The sequence below is a fragment of the Nelumbo lutea genome, chromosome 1 (genome assembly GCF_056320005.1).
Source record: "Nelumbo lutea isolate HS-2025 chromosome 1, American lotus-T2T, whole genome shotgun sequence".
In the NCBI taxonomy this organism is placed as follows: Eukaryota; Viridiplantae; Streptophyta; class Magnoliopsida; order Proteales; family Nelumbonaceae; genus Nelumbo; species Nelumbo lutea.
In genome coordinates, this window is record NC_142684.1 from 158,417,309 (window position 1) to 158,438,149 (window position 20,841).

Genomic DNA, 20,841 nt, shown 5'->3' on the forward strand with positions numbered 1-20,841 from the left:
TTGATTAGAGAGGTAGTAGTTTTACCTCTCCAGTCTCCAGGGGATGCCTGTGTTATATGTACATATTCCGTTTTACCTCTCCAAGAAGACCCATGAAACGTTAGTTTTCATCACCTCCTCAAATCATAAGAATTGGATTCAATTAATAAAGTTCTTCAAGTGTTTCACCTTTGCTTCATGCCATACCGTGCATCATGATTATTTCCCCATAAATCTGCCAAACTTATAAGTACATGCTTCTTGATTATAGTTGTTTTGATCTTCAAATGTTGATTTGTCTTCTTTTTATCTCATCTTCTAAAGCATGGAAAACTAAAGACCCAAATGATCTCAAATGACAGCCTTTGTGGGGAAACTGGGGTGCAAATTAAAAGACCCAAATGATCTCAAATTTTTTCTGCAAAAGGAGGGGGGTAAGGTGAGGAAGAGAAAACTGAATGAGGTTGAAAGATTGATGAGATATTTTGGAGGGGATAAGAATGCTGGTATCAAGGGGGATAGAAGGAAGGGGTTAAAGTAATGGGGCTATGGGTTTGAAGGGAAAAGAATAAGTTAGTAAAATGAACACTGTCAGCTGGAATATTAGTGGGTTGGGTTGTGCTAGGAAGAGGGCAGTAATTAAAGAGGCAATAAAAAAGGCTAACCCAGATATAATTATGATTCAGGAGTCCAAGAGAGTAGAATTTGATGCTAGGTGGGCAAGGAGTATTTGGAGAGCTGGGAGGGTTAGTTAGGCTACTGCACCTTCATGGGGATCTGCTGGGGGAATAATAACTTTATGAAAGAGTGAGGTGTGTATAGCAATGGAGGAATTAATAGGCCAATTCTCAGTTTTGTTGAAATTTAAGCAGGTGAATGATGGCTTTGAATGGGTGTTAACAAATGTCTATGGACCTAATGATTATAGAGAGAGGAGGAATCTATGGGACGAATTGGGGGATGTAAGGGGATTGTGGGATGGACCATGGTGCTTGGGAAGCGATTTCAATGTAATTAGGTTTTTGGAAGAAACAAATAAGCCTAGATAGAGGGTGACCACGAGCATGAGGAAATTTAATCTTTTTGTGGAAAGCTTTGAACTTAAAGAGATTCCATTGGCCCGCAATAGTTACACTTAGTCCAATTTACAAATGAATCCCATTTGCTCTAAGTTGGATATGTTTCTTCTTTCAATGGATTGGAGGAACATTGGGGTAGCTTGGCTTCTAGAGCACTTCCAAGAGTAACTTCAGACCATTGGCCCATCATGATTGGTGCAGAAGAGATGGGAAGCATAGGGCCTGCCCTATTTAGATTTGAGAATATGTGCTACTTCACCCAGGTTTTATTAATAAAATCAAGGAGTGGTGGTTAGAGAGTGACCTGGTAGTAGAATGGAAAGGAATGAGGTTTCCATAAGAAATTACAACTATTGAAGGGTAAAATTAAGGAATGGAACAAATTAGAATTTGGGAGGTTGGAAGAAAAAAAAAGCAAATGGTAATTGATCAATTGGATTGGATGGGAAGGAGGGGAGGGGAGATTTAACATTGGAGGATGAATTGTTTAAGGAGGAAATCAGTTGGAAACAGAAGTCAAGGTGTAGGTGGTTGAAGGAGGGAGATGGGAATACAAAATTTTTTCATTGTTTGGCAAGTGGGAGAAGAAGGAAGAATTTTATTTCAAACTTGGAAATAGAGGGGATAACCTTATTTGATCAGGGGGAGATTGCTATGGAGTTTACTAACCACTTTAGGTCTATATACATGAAACCCTTAAGTAATAAGGTATGGATTGAGGGGATGGAATGGGATCAGAAGATAGGGAGAGGTTGGAGAGAAAATTTGAGGTGGAGGAGGTTAAGGAGGCAGTATTCTCTATGGATAGATCAAAGGCTCCTGGCCCAGATGGTTTTATGATGGCATTCTACCAAGATTGTTGGGAGGTTTTGAGGGAAGAGCTAATGGTGGTCTTTGAAGAATTCCACAGAAGATGAGTGATTAACCCGGGGTTGAACTCCACTTTTATTGCTTTAGTTCCCAAGAAGAGAGAGGCAATACATCCAAGGGATTATAGACCTATTAACCTAGTGAACAGTCTATATAAGATCATTGCGAAGGTGTTGTCCATTAGGATTAGATAGGTGGTCAATACCATCATCTCAAATAATCAAGGAGCTTTTGTGAGGGACAGGCAAATCACCGATCAAATTCCTATAGCAAATGAGAGTGTGGAGGACTTCAAGAGATCTAAGAAGAAGGGGGTGGTCTGTAAGCTAAATTTGGAAAAAGCTTATGACTTGGTAGACTATTCCTTTTTGTTGGAGGTGATGACTAATTTTGGGTTCAGAGATAGATGGTGTAGATGGGTGTTGGGGTGTGTGAGGTCCTGCCACTACTCTGTTTTGGAGAATGGAACGGTGGTAGACTTCTTCCCAACATTGAGGGGAATAAGACAAGGAGACCCATTTTCTCCTTTTTTGTTCACCTTGATAGCTGAAGTCTTAGGGAGTTCAATCTCTAAGGCAGATTCTAGAGGGCTAATTAAGGGATGGAGAGTTGGCAGAGAGAGTATACCACCAACACACTTGCAGTTTGCAGATGATACAATTTTGTTTTGTGAAGGGGGGACATGAATCAGATTAGGAATGTGAAACTTACAGTACAACTATTTGAGCAAATGTCCAATCTGAAAGTTATTTTTGATAAAAGTTGTGTTGTAGGTGTGAATATGGGGGAAAGTGAGATCCTTGAGTGTGCAAATATTTTGGGGTGTGGAGTATCGAACTAGCCTTTGATTTACCTTGGTTTTCCTCTAGGAGATAATCCTCAAAAAGGAAGTTTTTGGACTCCTGTAGTGGAGGTTTGAAAAGAGACTTGCTTCTTGGAAGAAACACTACCTATCTCTTGGGGGAAGAATTACCTTAATCAGGTCTACCTTAGCTAATCTGCCCATCTATTACCTTTCAGTCTTTAAGGTACCTGCAGGGGTGGCTAGCAAGTTGGAAAAATTAATGAGGGACTTTTTCTGGGAGCCAGGGGAGGAAAAAAAGGATCATAGGGTGAGATGGGAAATGGTGTGTAGGAATAAGCAGGATGGAGGGCTAGGCATTGGGAATATTAGGAAGAGGAATTTGGCTTTGCTAGGGAAATGGCTGTGGAGGTTTTCTTTGGAGAGGGAGAAACTATGGACAAAGATAATTTGTAGTGTTCACAGGCTTGTAGAGAATGGTTGGGATTCTGGGATTCTGGTTATGGCTACAAGAGCATCACCATGGAAATCCATCCAAGATATTTTGCCTCTCTTCTCTCCTTGGATCAGGTATGATTTACACTCGGGTAATCTCATAAAATTCTGGGAACATGTTTGGGTTGGGGAGGCCCCTTTGGAAGAACAATTTCCGGCTCAATTTGCAATCACCTCCCTAAAAAATGAACTAATTACCAATTTCCTCGTTTCCTCAAACTCAAATTCCGGGTTTGCTTGGAACTTGGGTTTGAGAAAAGCACTCAGGGACACAGAACTGGATAATGTTTCATCTCTTTTGTCCATTCTTGATAGGATTTTCTTGGAACCCACAAAGACAGATAGTAGGATTTGGTCTTTGTCTCCCTTTGGATCCTTTACTTGTGCATCCTTCTTTAAAGCCCTGATACAACCAGAAATTCCTATTGGACTATCATTCCCTATCAAGGAAGTGTGGTGTAAACTTATACCTCCGAGGGTTGGGAGCTTTTGTTGGGAAGTTTTCCTTGAAGGCATCAACACAGGTGACCTACTTCAAAGAAAAATATGCAATAGATGTTTATCTCCACACTGGTGTGTTTTGTGCAAAGCTGCTGGTGAGTCTGGGTACCACTTACTAATATCGTGTTTTGGCAAAAAATATGTGGGATTGGTTTGCTTCTTTATTTGGGTGCAGGTGGACACCTCCAACTAGTCTGCAAAGCTTGTTTTCCTCTTCACCTTTTGAATGTTCAACGAAAAGATCAAGAATTATGTGGAGATGCGTGAGAGCTGCTGTTTGTTGGACATTATGGGAGGAAAGAAATGCAAGGATCTTCTCGGAAAAGGAGAGAGGCTTGGAAAATATGGTAGAGTTGATTCATATGAGTAATACACTGGCTGAAGACTATGAAGGAGTTTACAGATTTTTTAACAAACGATTTGCTAAGAAAGTGGAAAGATGTTGCTAGCTCAGTTTCAAGGAAGGAGACTTTGATTTTCACGTGGAACCCTCCACCTCCTGGTTTTATCAAACTAAATTTTGATGGCAGTAGCATGGGGAATCCAGGGCCTTCGGGTATTGGGGGAGTCCTAAGGGATGAGAGAGGTAATGTAATAGCTTTGTTCTCTAGTCCAATTGGAGTGGGAGACTCCTTGAGGGCTGAGGTGTTAGCAATGTTGGAAGGGGTGCAAAGGGCCAAAGAAGTTAAAGTTAAGAAACTGATTATAGGAGACTCTGCAGTTGTTGTGGATTGGCTGAAAGAAGATACTTCCAAGATGTGGAGCTACAGCAATGAGAAAAGAAAATTCAAGTGGTTGATTAAGGATATGAAAGTCCTATGTACTTGGGTTAAAAGAAGTGCTAATTCCTTATGGATTGGCTAGGCAAGGAGTTCTTGGAAATTCTGGGTTTTGAGATCAATTGTAGGGTTCTGAGTGTTTAAATCAGTTGTATCTCTATTCTGGGGAGTTAAGAATCTTTAGCTCCTCTTCCCTGTAACTTTCTTCCATTAATTAATGAATTCTTTGGTTATTGATAAAAAAATAAAAATAAAAATAAAGCATGGAAAACTATGTAATCAGTATCCATTGGAAGCCTGAATTTTCATATAATGCTCCTGAATTCTATACAGATTAATCTTGTAAAATGATACCTTGTTTATTAAGGGGAATGGCAGTTTGGATCCACTGAGAAGGTGTTAAGAAGATAAATGGTTATTGTGGGAGATGACAGTGTTAGACAGTTTTGTATGCCCTTAGCTTCAATCAAAATTGATGTACTTTATGAGTTTATTGTAAATGAATAAAAGTACATATTTGATTCATGCTCCCTTGGTATGTTTCTGTGTATTAACATTGAGGATAATACCTGATGGGCTAATTTTGCATCTGCCCACAGTCCCTGGGTGTTACAAGGTGGCTTGGCCCAGGGACCACTTAGGGTAAGTGTTGGGCCCATAAAGCCCATTCGATGGGTTTCAGGGGGTGCGCTGTCTTAACAGTGTATTCGACCAGGCCTTGTAACAAAGGCTGGGCCGAACCCATGTGGCTGATGTGTAGATCAATGCTTGGGTCCCATGCCATATAAGGAAGCCCAATTGGGCAGCAGTTAGGAAGGTTAAGTGAGCACATAAGCTTAATGGGCCTAAAGCCCATTTCGAACTGGGCTATTTATTTAGTTAATTAAAGGGGCGAATTCTGAGATAGATTAGCAGATAGGATAGGGTCTTAACCCTATCCACTCAGAGAGTCCAGATCTGAATGTGATTCAAATCTAGAAACCTCCTAATGGGATTAGGATAAAGCTAATCTAATCTGCAGATAAGATAAGGGTTTAACCTTATCATTAGAAGAGAAGGTTGATCCAAATATGATTTGGATAAGCACCTCCTAATGGGATTAGGAGCTGATCTTTTCAAGGTAACAAAAAGGAGGGGGCGGCAGCCTTGAGAGACACAAAAATAAAACACATCAGATCCTCTTTAGTGCTGAAATCAAGAAGAGAGAATTCTGCACCCTGCGAATACTCTCTTGCCGCCTCCTTGCTCTTGCCGCCCTGTTTGCCAGTTCGATCTCCAGCTGTGGGAGAAGTCAAGATTGGATCTTGACATCAGTTCTTTGAAAAAGGACTGAAAAGGGAAGTTGTGCTCACGTTCCATCTTGTTGTTTCTTGCGAAGGACAGAGTTCTTGGGGAAGAACACTGTTGATTCTGCTCCATCCTGCACTGCGCCATCTTCAGTGGGAGCAGTCTTTGGATCCTTCCTTGGGCGTGAACACCTTCGTTGGGAGATATTGCTTCTCCGTATCAGGTATCATTCTCTCCCATTCCTTTTGGTTCAGATCTGGTTCAGTTTAAGGTTCAAGATTGATCATTGAAAATATGATTTTCTAAATAGGGAATGCGATTCTCAGTTGAAGGGAGAGAAAAAATTGTTGAAATTCGCCCCTTATTCCGCAATCTTTGGGCGTCCATGGGATGGATCTCTCAACCCTTCAGACAGTACCATTTCTATGGGTTCCAAGGGAAGTTAATGGGCTTTATCTAGGCAAGGGGTTGATAGGGAGCAGATGTATTGGACTCAATTTAATATCCATACTCTTGAGGTGGTTTTACCCCTTTGAATCCACATTGTACATTTTTGTTTATATTAATGAAATCATACCTTGTTAATTATCACAAAAAAAAATTGTAGAGATTAATCCTTAATCATTAGCTCCTCTAACAAATAAAATAATCTACACATGGATGATTTGTTCCTGGAAATTTAATTTATATTTTGCTTGATATATTTCATCAGCAAATGAAATTACATTTTATTTGACAGAGGAGGTCCTGCAGGGTGTTGCTGCTGGTATTGATCTCTTTGACTCTACGTATGTTTCCCAGTTCACCATATTATGATTTAACTTTCTTCTGTCTTTTTTTTTTTTTTTTTTTTTGTTTTTTGGTAGTCAAACTTTCTTCTGTCTTCACCATGATTTTAACTAGCCTTGACACCATTGTGAATATCACAGGTATATTTACCATCTTACGCTTGGTGGTTTTGCATTGACATTCCAAATGGATAGAAGTAAGGAACATGTCCCCAGTTACCAGCTAAGCAAAATAGGTAGTGACAATGCAAAGATAAACTTGCGAGCAACAATTTACAGGTGATTGATTGTATCTACTTCTGTTAACTTCCTAAGCAGTTGTAAAATTCTGGTAGGGCTATTTTGGCATAGGATTAGTGATGACCACCCGAAGGGAAGTTGTTTCAAGATTGCAAGCCATTGTTAATTTGTTATCATGATGATTATAATTTTTCAATCTAAACCTTTTGTTTTTTTCCCTTTATTACTCAGGAAGGATACATCTCCCATTGTCGATGGCTGTAGCTGTTACACATGCCAAAATCACACAAGAGCATACATCAATCACCTGCTGAATGTTCATGAAATGCTTGCACAAATTCTTCTAGAGATGTAATGGTTCTATTGCCATTTTCTTCTTTTTAATTTCTTTATCTGTACTCTTTGATAGGGTGCTCCATGGGCTCTTTTTTGAAACTTGAACCGGTATCATCAGTTTTTGGATAATCGTGAACTGAAACCAATCGATTAACTGGTTGATTGTTTGGTTTTTGACTGGTTCAGTTCTTTGGTTTCTCGGTTTTTTATATTTACAATATAAATATAATATATATTTATATATAATGCATATACATTTGTTGATTTTTATTTTCGGCTAACCGAAATTGAACTAATCAGTTCAGTTAACTGGATTTTTCGGTTTGGTTTCCTCGGTTTGATTTGTTTTTTTTTTTTTTTTTCCGGTTTTTGTTGAGCACCCCCTGCACCCCTACTCTTTGGTGTCTCTCAGAGATACAAGCTTTATTTGTTGCAGTCACAACACTCACCATTATCTGGGCTTCTTCCGGTTGATAAGAGAAGCCATCAAGGAAGGCAAGTTTGAGCTGTTCTGTCAAAAATTTATCCAAACTAGGAGGGAACATTTGGTGGAAGCTGCTGTATGTGCCTGATTAAAATTAACCCAGTTGTCAGAAGACAAAATGTTGGTGCAAACTTTCATTTATTTTACCATAGTGATATTGCGATGCATATGTGATGCATGTGCCTGCTAATGGATGGTCTAACTTGGGGTCCTCCAATGTACACAAACAATTCATTAGATGATTCATTGTATCAAATTTTATATAATCAAATGTGATAGATCGGATAGTTAGACATACGAGGTAGCTCTTTCCTTAATGGGTCGGCTACATGAATTTTGGCTGGCGATTCCATTCTGTTTAAATGCCATACCCATCGTTAAATTGTGTTTTAAGTAATTTTTTATTACTTAAACCGATGTCTTTTGTGATTTATCCCTAGCTATTTTAGCCCCTAAAATTTGCAATAGATCATTTTTTATGAGTGCTGGTGTGCTATGCATGGTCTTTTATAGATAGATAGGTTCTGCACTTACATTGTGTTTTCACCTTTGTTTAAATGGTTGATCCTTTACCAGATCTAGTTTGGAAAGAATTTCTCTAGTAATTGTTTGCATATTACTATTATCATTCTAGTTTTATTTTTATTTTTATTTTTATTTTTTTTGTGTGTGTGTGGTGTGAACTGTGAAGTAAACTACCGTTACTGCTGATTGCTGAAGACTATGGGAGTTGTGGCCTTTCCTATCCATAACTGAGTATATACTGCATGCATTTGTTAATGTCAAGGTGTAAGCGGTCATTCTACTCAGGTTGGGGCTTTGTTTTTTAGGCTCCATTTGGAAGGAGCACAAATACAAATATGTACTATGCAAATACATACAAAATAATACAAAATATAAGGTTTTGCGCTCTACATATTTGTATTTGTACTCATTCCAAACTGAGCCTTGCTGAAAAAAAAAAGGTTATATTGGGTTGTAATCACAAGAGTGCAAATAATTTGGTATAATTTACTAGTTATTTGATCCATGAAAACATTTTGATAACCCAAACCCTTCCGGCACATCAAAATGCAAAACCCTCCCCGACTTTACCCTCCCCACATTCAAGGATAGGGGACATGTTGGGTTAGAATTCACATCTAATGTCCTATTATTTATTGTTATATATAAGCAATAAATAAGTAAAATAACACAAACAATCAACAAATTTCTCAATTATTTTAATTATCCTTCACATAAAATTCAAAACCTAATACATAAAGTTTATATGCTTTCCAACAATATGTAGGTCGGGGAGGGTTGGGTTTAGAATCCCACCCCATACCTACACGGGTTGTAGAATCCCAAAACCCATTGTAGCCCAAAATCTGTCATTCAAACACAAAAAAAAAAAACCACACTACTTGGAAAGGTAGAGTGGGTACCCACTAGTTAGGGTAGAAATGCCATATGTATGACTTTATATTTTGATTTTAGGGAGACATCCTAACACCAAGGTAAAAAGCATTGGTTATCACAATGGGTGTCCGGAATTTGGAAATAATGGTATAAAGTGGAATGATCATGATATACATTGATAGTGCAGAAAGTGTAAGGGCATTTATGTCCTTTCATGTATTTTTTATTTGGGCACCTATTCAAGGGCCAATTTGTAATTCAAGGGTGCCTATTCAAGGGATTATTTGTAATTTTCTTCTTCTTTCTAAATACTTTAACTTGGTATTAGAGGATCGAACGATCAAGGAGAGCATCAATTGTTGGTCATGACTCATAGACAAACCTGTTAACGTCAGTAGCCCGTACAGTCAACGGCGTCCATTTGTGTTTTTGATGCCCATTGACATGCCTCGTTTTTATAGGAATTTTAATATAGCTTTCATGGAGGTTTGAAGTTATTTTACATTTTTCTTGGATTTTTTAGATGAAAATTGGTGAAAAATCCAGATTTGGAGTTTAGGGCTTGCATGCTCGCATGGTGGGTTGGTTTCTGTTAAATCAACTTGTGTTTGAATTGTGGTAAATTTCTGAGACTACAGGAAGTAGTCTCAGATTTTTTGGAGCCCTAAAACTTATTTGGGAATTTTTTTCTTCCCTTATTTTGCTACCAACACCTTTTTCCCTTGTTTTATTGTTATAGCCCATGTTTAACCTTAAGGGAAAGGTTATAAATTTGTGCATGATATATAATATAATAGGTTTATATTTATGCATCTCAAGTATCGGGTATCAGATACCCTAAAGTCAAAACCCAAACCCTATAGTGTTTTGATAAACAGGTCCTATTAGGGTCGGGACGGGTCAGATACCCGAAAATTCCTACAAAATTTCCATCCCTGTTTGCCGATGGATCTCAGACCCCAATCTAGGGTTTAGGTGAAGTTAAACTTACTAAACCTTTCTCTAAAATCTATTCTCCATATCCCACAACTGCATATAAATCTCTTATTTATTAGCTCACTTACAAAGTCCCATAATTGTTCTACAACCTTCTTTTCATCTTATTGTGCCTTTCAAGATTTGAGTATAAGGAAGACGATTGGCAGTGGACATGATGCCAATGGAGTTTATCTTCTTAATTTGTCTCCAAAGTTAGGGTGAATGTGTCAATCTGAGTCCTATCGTGATGAGAAAAGAAGTTAATTGAAATTATGGCATTACTGTCTTGGGTATGTGTCTTTTGGTTCATTGAAGTTTTTGTTTCCTAGTCTATTTAAGTCCTTGTCTAATTCTGGCCTATAGTATGAAGTCTTCAACTCAAAGCAATGCAGAACCACATATTTTGTAAGTAAGAAGAGAAGTAATGTTACTTTTCATTTAATACATACTGATGTTTGGGGACCTTATTCTATTCCATGTATGGGTGGTTATAAATATTTCATTCTCTTTGTTGATGACTATTCGCAGTATAACTAGTTGTATTTGATGAAGAGCCAAGATGAAGTTCCTTCGATTATAAAAGGCTTTTTCAGTATGGTGGAGACATAATTTGAAAAGAATACTAAGATTATCAGATCTGACAATGCCAAAGAATACTTTCAAAAACACTTACAAGATTTCTTTGAAGAGAAAGGAGCAATTCACCAAAGTTCTTGTTCTCATACCCCCAACAAAATAGGGTATCAAAGAGGAAAACAAGAAATGTGATTGAAGTTGTTAGGGGATTGTTATTCCAAATGCATGTTCCAACTCGGTTTTGGAACTATATATCTTATTAACAGATTTCCTTCGCGGATCCTTCATCTCTAATTTCCTCATTAGCTTCTTTTTCCTGATGAGGATACCTTCCATCTTCCTCCTAAGGTCTTTGGGTGTGTTTGCTTCGTCCATGACATGAGTCCTAGGTTGAAATTTGACCTAAAGTCTATCAAGTGTGTCTTCTTGGGATATTCTTCAATTCAAAAAGGGTACCGTTGTTATGACCCTTGCTTTGGAAAAAGGTACGTGTCCAAAAATATCACATTCTTTGAGTCTACTCCCTTATTCTCCTACTCTCAGCCTTTTCTTTAGGGGGAAAATGTTAGTTGTTATCAGTGCAGTGATGAAGGAGAAAAGAATAGAGGAAGAAAGAGGAGAGAGAACAGAAGAGAGAAGAAATATTTGAGAGTCAAAAGCATGTTGGTGGTGCCAACTATTTATTATATATATACTAGGGCGACAACAACTAAAAAAATAAAAAGGTAAAAGTACAATAGTACCCATGCGGTACTATACTTAAGATAAATAACAGCTTTCAACACTCCCCCTCAAGTTGGGATATAGATATCAATCATGCCCAACTTTTCACATAAATCATGATGCCTTGAGTGGTGTAGTCCTTTTGTAAAGATGTCTGCAAGTTTATCATCAGAGCTGACATAAGGAGTGCACACTTCCCCTGTGATAACCTTCTCTTTGATAAAGTGTTTTTCGACTTCGATATGTTTAGTTCTATCATGTAGCACTGGATTAGCAACAATGTTTATGGATAATTTGTTATCACAGAATAGGGTCATAGGTCTATCCACCGGAAAACCCAACTCACTCAACAGATTCTTTAGCCACATAATTTCAACCACTCCATGAGCCATTGCTCGATATTCAGCTTCAGCAATGGATCTAGCTACCACATTCTGCTTTTTACTTCTCTAGGTAACTAGATTTCCTCCTATAAAGGTATAGTAGCTACTAGTTGACTTTCTGTCATTCAGGGATCCTACCCAATTTGCATCAATGTACACTTCAACTTTCAAATGTCTGTGCTTTTGAAATAACAAGCCAGCACTTGAAAACTTCTTAAGATATCTGATAACTCTTTTCTGTTGTTTCGAGGTGAGTGGTCTTGGGAGCATGCATGAACTAGCTAAGAACATCGACTGCATAAGCAATGTCGGGGCGGGTCATAGAAAGATATAGCAATCTTCCTATAAGTCTCTGAAACTGTTTCACATCCTTGATAGGTTCACCTTGGCAGTCACCTAATTTGTGGTTAGGAGTAGATCTAGAACATACTTTCTTTGGAAAATAAAGATACCCTTTTGTGAGCGGGAAACTTTAATTCCAATGAAGTATCTTAGGGGACCTAGATCTTTACTTCAAATTGTATAGCAAGAAAAATCTTCAACTTTTGGATTTCATCCTTCCAATCACCAGTGATAATTATATCATCAACATATACTATCAAAGTAGCAATTTTTTCTTCCCCTCTTTTCACAAACAATGTGTGACCAGATTGACATTGCTTGTATCATTTTGCTTAACCATTGCACGGAACATGCTGAACCAGGCTCTCAATGATTGTTTCAACCCATATAATGACTTTTTCAACCTGCACACTTTCTGTTCATTACCTTGAACCCGAAAATCAGGGAGTTGTACCATGTAAACTTCCTCTTCAAGGTCACCATTTAGGAATGCATTATTGATATCAGGCTGATGTAGATCCCATTAAAGATTAGCAACAATGGAGAAAATGAGTCTAATGGAGTTCATCTTGGCAACGGGTGAAAAAGTCTCTGCATAATCAACTCCATACACTTGTGTAAACCCCTTGGCCACTAAATGAGTTTTATACCACTCCACCGTGCCATCAACCCTATGTTTGACTGTTAACACCCATTTACATCCAACTGGATCATTTCCCTTAGGAAGATCTATTAGTTCTCATGTGTCATTCTTATGTAAAGCATTAATTTCTTCCTTCATAGCATCTGTCCATTCAGGTACTGAAAGAACTTATGCCACATTCTTGGGGCAATGGGTGTTTAGTGGTGTTAGACTTAACACCTTTCCTGTGAGCAATAGAAAGGTCAAGGTCATTAGCATTGGAGGTATCAATAGCAATAGGGTCAGGGACATCGATAGGGACCAAGATACCTGAGTGAGTATGATCCGCCCCTAGAGATTTTGATGGCATTGGAGGTACAACTTCTAGGTTCTCTACAACTCTTGAACTTGATTGGCTTTTATGACGATAAAAGAATACACGAAAAGGAGGAGGATCAAGATTAGGAGGGAGCTAAACCAGTTTCTTCTCATTCCTACACTCCCCCTAAGGAGAAATGAGGAAAAAAGTCTCACTCTCAAAGAAAGAGACATCCATGGAAACATAAAACTTCCGAGAAACATGATCAAAACAGCATATCCCTTATGAGTGAAAGACTATGCTAGGAAGATGCAAGGAATAGTACGAGGGTCTAATTTTTCACAAGTAGGTGATAGATTTTGGACAAAACAATGACAACCAAACACACGAGGAGGAATGGAAAGAAGGGGGGCCTTAGGAAAATGAAGCTGATGTGGGGCTTTGCACTCTAACCAACGAGAGGGCATACAGTTGATGAGATAGGTAGCACAAAGGACAACCTCAAGCCAAAATCATTTCGGGACATTCATATGGATTAGTAAACCCCGGGCCACTTTAAGGAGGTGTTAGTTCTTTCTTTCGGCAACACCATTTTGTTGTGGTGTTCGGGCACAAGAACTACAGTGAAGTGAACCACGTGAAGCAAAAAATTTCGTGAGATCATTATGAAAATACTCTTTGGCATTATCTGATTGAAAATTTTGGATTTCAGTTTGAAATTGGGTGAAGATCATCCGTTGAAAATCTTGGATAATTTTTTGTGCTTTATCCCTGATTCGCATAGAATATACGCATGTATATCTAGAATAATCATCAATAATGGTAATAAAATACTTGTAGCCACTCTCAGATGGTAAAGTAACAGGGCCCCACACATCAGAATGAACAATGTGAAAAGGAAATTTAGATTTATTAATTTTTGAAGAAAAATGAGTTCTACATTGCTTAATCAATTGGTAAGTTTGACAAGAAAAATCTGAAATTGACATCGACTTACAAAATTCTGGAAACACCACTTTTAAATGACCAAGACGACAATGCCATAAATAGACTTGACTCTTACAGGACTGACTCTTAGATTCTGTGACCTGAAGTCTAGCCTTATTCTCCAGCATATAAAGTCCATCCACCATACATCCTCTACCAATCGTCTTCCCCAAGGCTAGATCCTGGATCACACAATAAGAAGGAAAAAATGTTACTGAGCAATTTAAGGAATTAAGAATACTACTAATAGAGAACAAACTAATAGGAAATTTCGGGACATGTAAAACATCAGAGAGGGTAAGGCCAAAAGGAAGAGAAATGGTTACTTGACTAGATATGGTAGTGTATGATCCATCAGCTAGTCTCACATTGTCTCTTCTAGAAAAGAGGCGATAGGTTTGAAAGTAAGAAGGCGTACCAGTCATGTGTCTAGACGCTCTAGAATCAATGATCCAGGGAATGTCAAGGGTATGAGATGCAACATGGAAAGTTGTGGCGGAGTTACCTGATGTAGACGTAAATGAAGTTGAGGGAGGGGCATCCATCTGACGAATTGCTCTATAATAGAGCTCTAAATGGTCATGGAAGGAATTAATAATTTCCTCCCTTGGGTCAAATCCAGAGACATGAGTCGATGTCACAGTAGTAATGGGGAGCTGATTTTCCTAAGAGGCCATGTTTGCCACAATGTTCTTTCTTGTACTTTGTTGTCTTGACTTTATATTCATATCTGAACATTGCTTCTTATTCAAATCTTGAGCCCATTTTGGCTTCCCATGAAGATCCTAGCATGTATCTCGGGTGTGTTGGGGTTTCTGGAAATGAGTACACCACACTTTGTCTTTGTCATCTGCCCCCTTATTAGAGTCCCCTCTTTTAAAGGTATTCCCACCACCTGTAATCACACTTCCTTTTGGTGCCAACCCAACTGCATCCCCTCAAGAACTGTTCATCAAGCTCCTTCTACTTTCTTCTGATTGTACAAGAGCATAAACTTCCTAGACGGAGGAAAGATCCTTGCTATCTAGGATCTGAACTCTGATGGATTCATATGCCGGATTCAAGCCATGTAGAAAAGCAAACACTCTCTTTTCGTGTATAATTTTGCATCTTCATCACACTTTCAGTCCACACTCTAATAATGATCTAACTCCTTCTAGACAGAGGTCAAGTCTGAGTAGTACACAAAAAGACATCTCTCCCCTTGTTTACAAGTGGACAATTCTACCTGTAACCGATAAATCATTGCATAGTGACGCAGCTCAGAATAGGTTGATTTTTTTTGCTCCCATATTTCATTTGTCGTATTAGCCCACATAAAGTTCCTTCTTATTTGAGGTCGCATAGACACTAAAAGCTAGGACATGACCATGCTGTTTTCCTGGTTCCATTTGTCATATTCAGCACTCCCAGAATTGGGTTATTTGATTCTCTCATTTATATAACCTATCTTTCCCCTTGCAGTAATGTACAACTTAATCCCTCTTGACCATTCCAAATAATTTAAACCGTTGAGAGGAATAACAACCATGGAAAAAGATAGGTCCACACCCCCACTCATTCCATTCTGCATTGAGGAAGCACTGGACATATAGAAGAATCTTCACTACTCATGGTAACATATTCAAAAAACTCTTAAGAGTGGGACAAAACCTTAAAAAAAAAGGCTAACACCAAGGGAGAAAAGGGAGCCCCCCCCCCCTTTTTCTTTGAAAAAACACAGGTGCTGTTACAGCACTACAGCACTAATAGGCCCCCTTTTTGATAAACACTAGTGTAGTTACAGGGCTGACAGATCAATTTTGGATTTATGCATCAAAGACGGATGTTATTACAGCAAGTATAGGTCACCTTGACCTTACGGTTCAGCATAAAAGTTGCTATCGCAGCTCATAAAGGTCTTTATCAACCTACAAAATTTTCCAGGGGTCAGTCAACCCCACAAAAAAGTAAATACAGAGGTGCTGGTCACCTCACATTCAATTAGCAGACCTAATACAAGTTCTGCCTTGGCGCATGGCTAGAAAAAAAGAAGGGAAGAATAGAGATTATTTCAGGCGTGAGAACTGTAGATGATGGCGGTAGATCATCAATCACTCGAACTATAGATGGTGGCAGTAGATCTGAAAGTATAGGTGATCTCTCCTTTTCAGATCTAATGGTCCCGCTCTGATACCATGTTATCAGTGTAGTGATGAAGGAGAAATGAAGAGAGGAAGAAAGAGGAGAGAGAACAGAAGAGAGAATAAATATTTGAGAGTCAAAAGCATGCTGGCAACGCCAACTATTTGTTATATATACTAGGGCGACAGCAACTAAAAAAAATAAAAAAATAAAAGTACAATAGTACCTCTATGGTACTATACTTAGGTAAAATAATAGCTTTCAACATTAGTGAAGATTGGATCATTTTTGTATGTTGATTCATTCTCCAGCTGTAACTGGTGTTGTCAATCCTTCACCTTCTCCTCCTCCTCCCCCCTGTGGTGGTAGTACTATTCTTGTGCCTCTTCTGCCTCTTCCTATTCCTCGGTCTTGGCACCAGTGGTTTATCAAATGGAAAAAGAGGATGACTCCAAATATTAATGTCCATTACAATATTGACTTCCCAAACTAAAGTAATTTGGATTATGGACCTCTTCCTATTTTTGATGCCTGTGTTGAACCTGTTACTGAGCCTCCTAGTGTGGCTTCTAACATTAACCTTCCTATTGCGATTCATAAAGCAAAAAGGACATGTGCTAAATATCCTATATCAAATTATGTCTCTTATAATACCTTATCTCTCTCTTATTGTGCTTAGATCTTTTCCATTGCTTCTATTTTTATCCCTTAGTGTTATTGAGGCAATGTAGTTCCCTCATTGGAAGGATGTTATGAACTAAGAAATGGAGGTGCTTGAGAAAAATCAGACATGGAAAATTGTTTCTCTTTCAATGGGCAAAGTTATTGTTGGATGTAAGTGGGTTTACACGATGAAGCATAAAGCTAATCGCTCAATTGAAAGATATAAAGCTCGGCTTGTGGCAAAAGGGTACACTCAGTTTTACGACATTGATTATCAAGAAATCTTTGCTCCAATAGCCAAGATGAATTCAATTCAAATTATTATGTCTTTTGTTGCCCATTATTCTTAGCCCTTGTATCAAATAGATGTTAAGAATACCTTTTTTTTATCAGTAATGTTAAGAATACCTTCTTTAATGGCAACCTTTAGGAAGAAGTTTAAATGGAATTTCCTCTTGGAGTGAACATCCCTAGGAGTGAAGGAAAGGTTAGTTGTTTGAAGAGATCCCTTTATGGCCTTAAACAATTCCCTAGAGCTTGATTTGATAGATTTAGAAAATCTATCTTAAAAATTAGCTTCTCTCAATCTCAAGCTGACCATACCTTGTTTATCAAGAGAGCAAATAGAAAAGTGATTATGTTGATAGTATATATATGGGTGATATTGTTATCACAGGGGATGATATCTCTAGAATTGCTAAAGTATTTTCTTGCTATTGATTTGAAATTAAGGATCTTGGAAATCTCCGGTGTTTCCTAGGGATTGAGGTCACAAGGTCAAAGAGGGGCATTTTGTTAGACAGTGTATGCCCTTAGCTCCAATCAGTTTGATGTTCATTATGACATTTATTGTAAATGAATAAAACTACATATTTGATTCATGTTATATGGTGTATTTCTGTGTAATACCCTTAAACTGGACATTAATGAGACTCATGCTAGTTTAGAATCTTCATAGCTGTTGGATAAACCTGGGGAGCTTTATCCTGCCAAGGCTGACACTGATGTGCTGCCAAGTGGGTTGGGGTGGCTTGTCTCAACTACTAGAGTGAGACCTGAGGTAAATACATAGTGAGTTTTCTTGAAACCCTAAATCGGACCAAATTCTAATATTGCCCTAGACCTTGGAGACGGATGGGAAAAACTGGAATGTTACACCTGACCCCTAAACTCAATTATGGTACTACATTAGGTGTTGGATTGGGCTGTCTTTGATATGCCAATCAGTGAGATCCTTAGAGGGGGTCAAAACCTGGGTATGGGACAATCCAAGAATTCACCTGAGTAGATAATCATTGTGACAGAATCGACCCCTTTTTCGGACAAAGTGAATGATCGAAGAATGCACTCTCTCTAATGGAAACCTAAAATGCCAGCAGTTGATTTCAAAGTGTTGAGATTTGTTTGGCAAAATATATTTATATAGAGATATGCATATATATTATGGTTTCACAAAATGTTTGCAAATGGTTTTAATTCTCGGGATCCATGTGAGTAAAGAGTGTAATACTGTTCCTTGTAGCTGAGGAAGAGGTCCTCTCTTGTCGGGCAGTGTTTGATCATCATGGGCTAAGAGGTTAAGTGTAAGACCATTGAGGGTTATACCTGACGGGCCTTCACAAGATGGCTAGAACCAAGGACCATTTAGTGTAAATGTTAGGCCCATTGAGAGTCCATACTAATGGACTCATGGGTTCACTATGTTCTGCAGCGAATTCAGCCAAATCTTGTAACAAAGGCTGGGTTGAACTCATGTGGCTGATGTCTAGATCAATGCTAGGGTCCCACACCATACAAAGACATCCAAACTAACCAACATTTAAAGGGTAAAGTGAGTTATGTGACTTAATGGGCCTAAGGCCCATTTCGAACTAAGCTTAAGTGATTTAATTAAATGGACAAATTTAGGTTTATAATCTAATTAGGATTAGCAGTTGAGTAAGATAAGTCTTATACACTTGATAGTCTAGATCCAAATATTAGATTTGGATCAAGAAATTCATTCCTAATTGGATTAGGAAGTTGATCCAGGAAAGGTTATAAATAAGGGGGCGAATTCTATAGAAAAATTACCTCTTTTTCTGCAATCTTTTTCTTCATCTACTCTTGTTGCCCTGCCTAGTTCGATCTTTTTCTATAGAAAGATTCCCAGAGAGATCAAGAACTGCTCTTGATATTGTTTCTTGGTGAAGAAACAATTTGAAGTCATGCTCACACAACCCTACATGATTCTTGCTGAAGAATCACAAGTTCTTGCTAAAGAACCCTTCTTGATAATCCTGCCTCAACATTCATTGTGCCATCTTTAGTGGAGACAGATTTGGTAACCTCTTTGGACGTGAACACCTATGTTGGGAGTTACTGTAATTCCGTATTAGGTATATCCCTACTTGCTTCCTTTTGGTTTCAGATCTGGTCTGTTTTGTTTCAAGAACAAATCTTGAAAAATGCAAATTTTCTAAATTAGGAAATAGGATTCCCGGATGGGAGAAAGAAATTTTTGAAATTTCGCTCAGCCACCCTGCATGGTTCAGCCATCCATATGATGGATCTCCCATCCCTTCACATTTATATTTTTTAGAGGAAATATGTCATTAATCTATTTCAAGAAATCAGGAAATTGGATTGTAAACCAACTGAAACTTCAATTGATCTCAATCATAAGTTGAGAGTTGATGATGGAGATGTCCTTCCTGACAAAGTTGTGTATCAAAGACTTGTCGATCGCCTTCTCTACTTGTGTTTGACTATACCAAATATATCATATGTTGTGAGTGCGGTCGGTTAATATATGCACAAGCCTAGATCATATCATATGCAAGCAGTGAATAAAATACTTGCCTATTTGAAGGGATGTTGTATTCTAATCATGGACATCTAAAAATAGAGGCTTATTCTGATGCTAATTGGGTAGGTTCTATTGATGATAGGCAGTTTACTTCTAGCTATTGTACATTGGTGGGTGATAGTGTTATTTCTTAAAGAAGTAAGAAATAATTAGTCGTGGCTTGATCTAGTACAAAGCTATCTAGTACAAAGCTATGAATCATGGAGTTTTCGAATTGTTATAGCTAAAGAACTTGTTGACAGAAATGGGAGTGTAGATTGATATTCCAATGATATTATACTATGACAATTAAGCTACCATAAACATAGCCCACAATCCTATTAAACATAATCATACAAAGCATATAGAGATTGATTGACATTTCGTTAGAGAAAGAATTGCCAATAAAGAGATTTGTTTACCTTTTGTGAGGTTTGAAGATCAATTGGCTAATTTGAACAAGTTGAGCATGACAAATATCTAGTCTCAACTTGAGGGAGAGTGTTGAGATTGTAAGGGCATTCATGTCCTCTCATGTTTTTTTTTCTTGGCATTTGGGCGCCTATTTAAGGGCCCATTTGTAATTTTCTTCAATATGTTAAATAAAAGATTTCAGGGTGTGAACAGTAACATACCATTGACTCTTGACAAAAACAACTTCTTCTTCTCTTATTTTTGAACACTTCAACTTATAGGCTAGAGGAACTCATTGAAATCCCCAAAAATATATTGTTGTGCAAAACCCAAAAATACAAATTCAAAGAACACAATAATGAAACAAAATAGAGATATGAGAAGAAAAAAACAAAAAAAAAAAGCAGAGAATTCATAGATTTGCATACTTCGGTTCAGAGCAAATCTAAACCTCTCCCCCTCTCTAAACCCCAATACATTCAGCTCTCTTTTTGTGCCCAAGATATATATATATATATATATATATATATATATATATATATAGAGAGAGAGAGAGAGAGAGAGAGAGAGAGAGAGAGAGAGATTGATTGATTGATTGATTGATTGATAGATCTAGATATCCCATCTCCACCCCCACCCCCAATCTGAAAGCAACTTATCATATTCAGTCGGATCCATAAATAGATTACAGATCGGGTCCATACCAACCTCCTCATCCACCACAGACCTCAATGATCTTTTCCTTTCGGGTTTTCATCACATAAGTCGGGTTGGTCATGTAGCAGGTCCAAAACAAGAATTCAAGGCATAAGTCAACATACATCAATAAAGGTAAACATTAA

At 38.0% G+C, this 20,841-nt stretch overlaps 1 protein-coding gene across 3 annotated transcripts in view; it reads left to right on the forward strand.

Moving 5' to 3' along the window:
* Positions 1-7,937, forward strand: part of LOC148878655 (uncharacterized) — a 64,776-nt gene extending 56,839 nt beyond the window's left edge. For 2 of the 3 annotated variants that reach the window (XM_088957915.1, XM_088957908.1), the window contains exons 7-10: positions 6,532-6,580; positions 6,722-6,859; positions 7,052-7,171; positions 7,593-7,937. In XM_088957915.1, the coding sequence (XP_088814041.1) occupies positions 6,532-6,580; positions 6,722-6,859; positions 7,052-7,171; positions 7,593-7,728 (443 nt within the window). In that variant the 3' untranslated portion in view covers positions 7,729-7,937. The remainder of the gene's footprint in view (positions 1-6,531; positions 6,581-6,721; positions 6,860-7,051; positions 7,172-7,592) is intronic. The other variant, XM_088957921.1, reaches the window with a different exon arrangement.
* Positions 7,938-20,841: the final 12,904 nt, after the last annotated feature.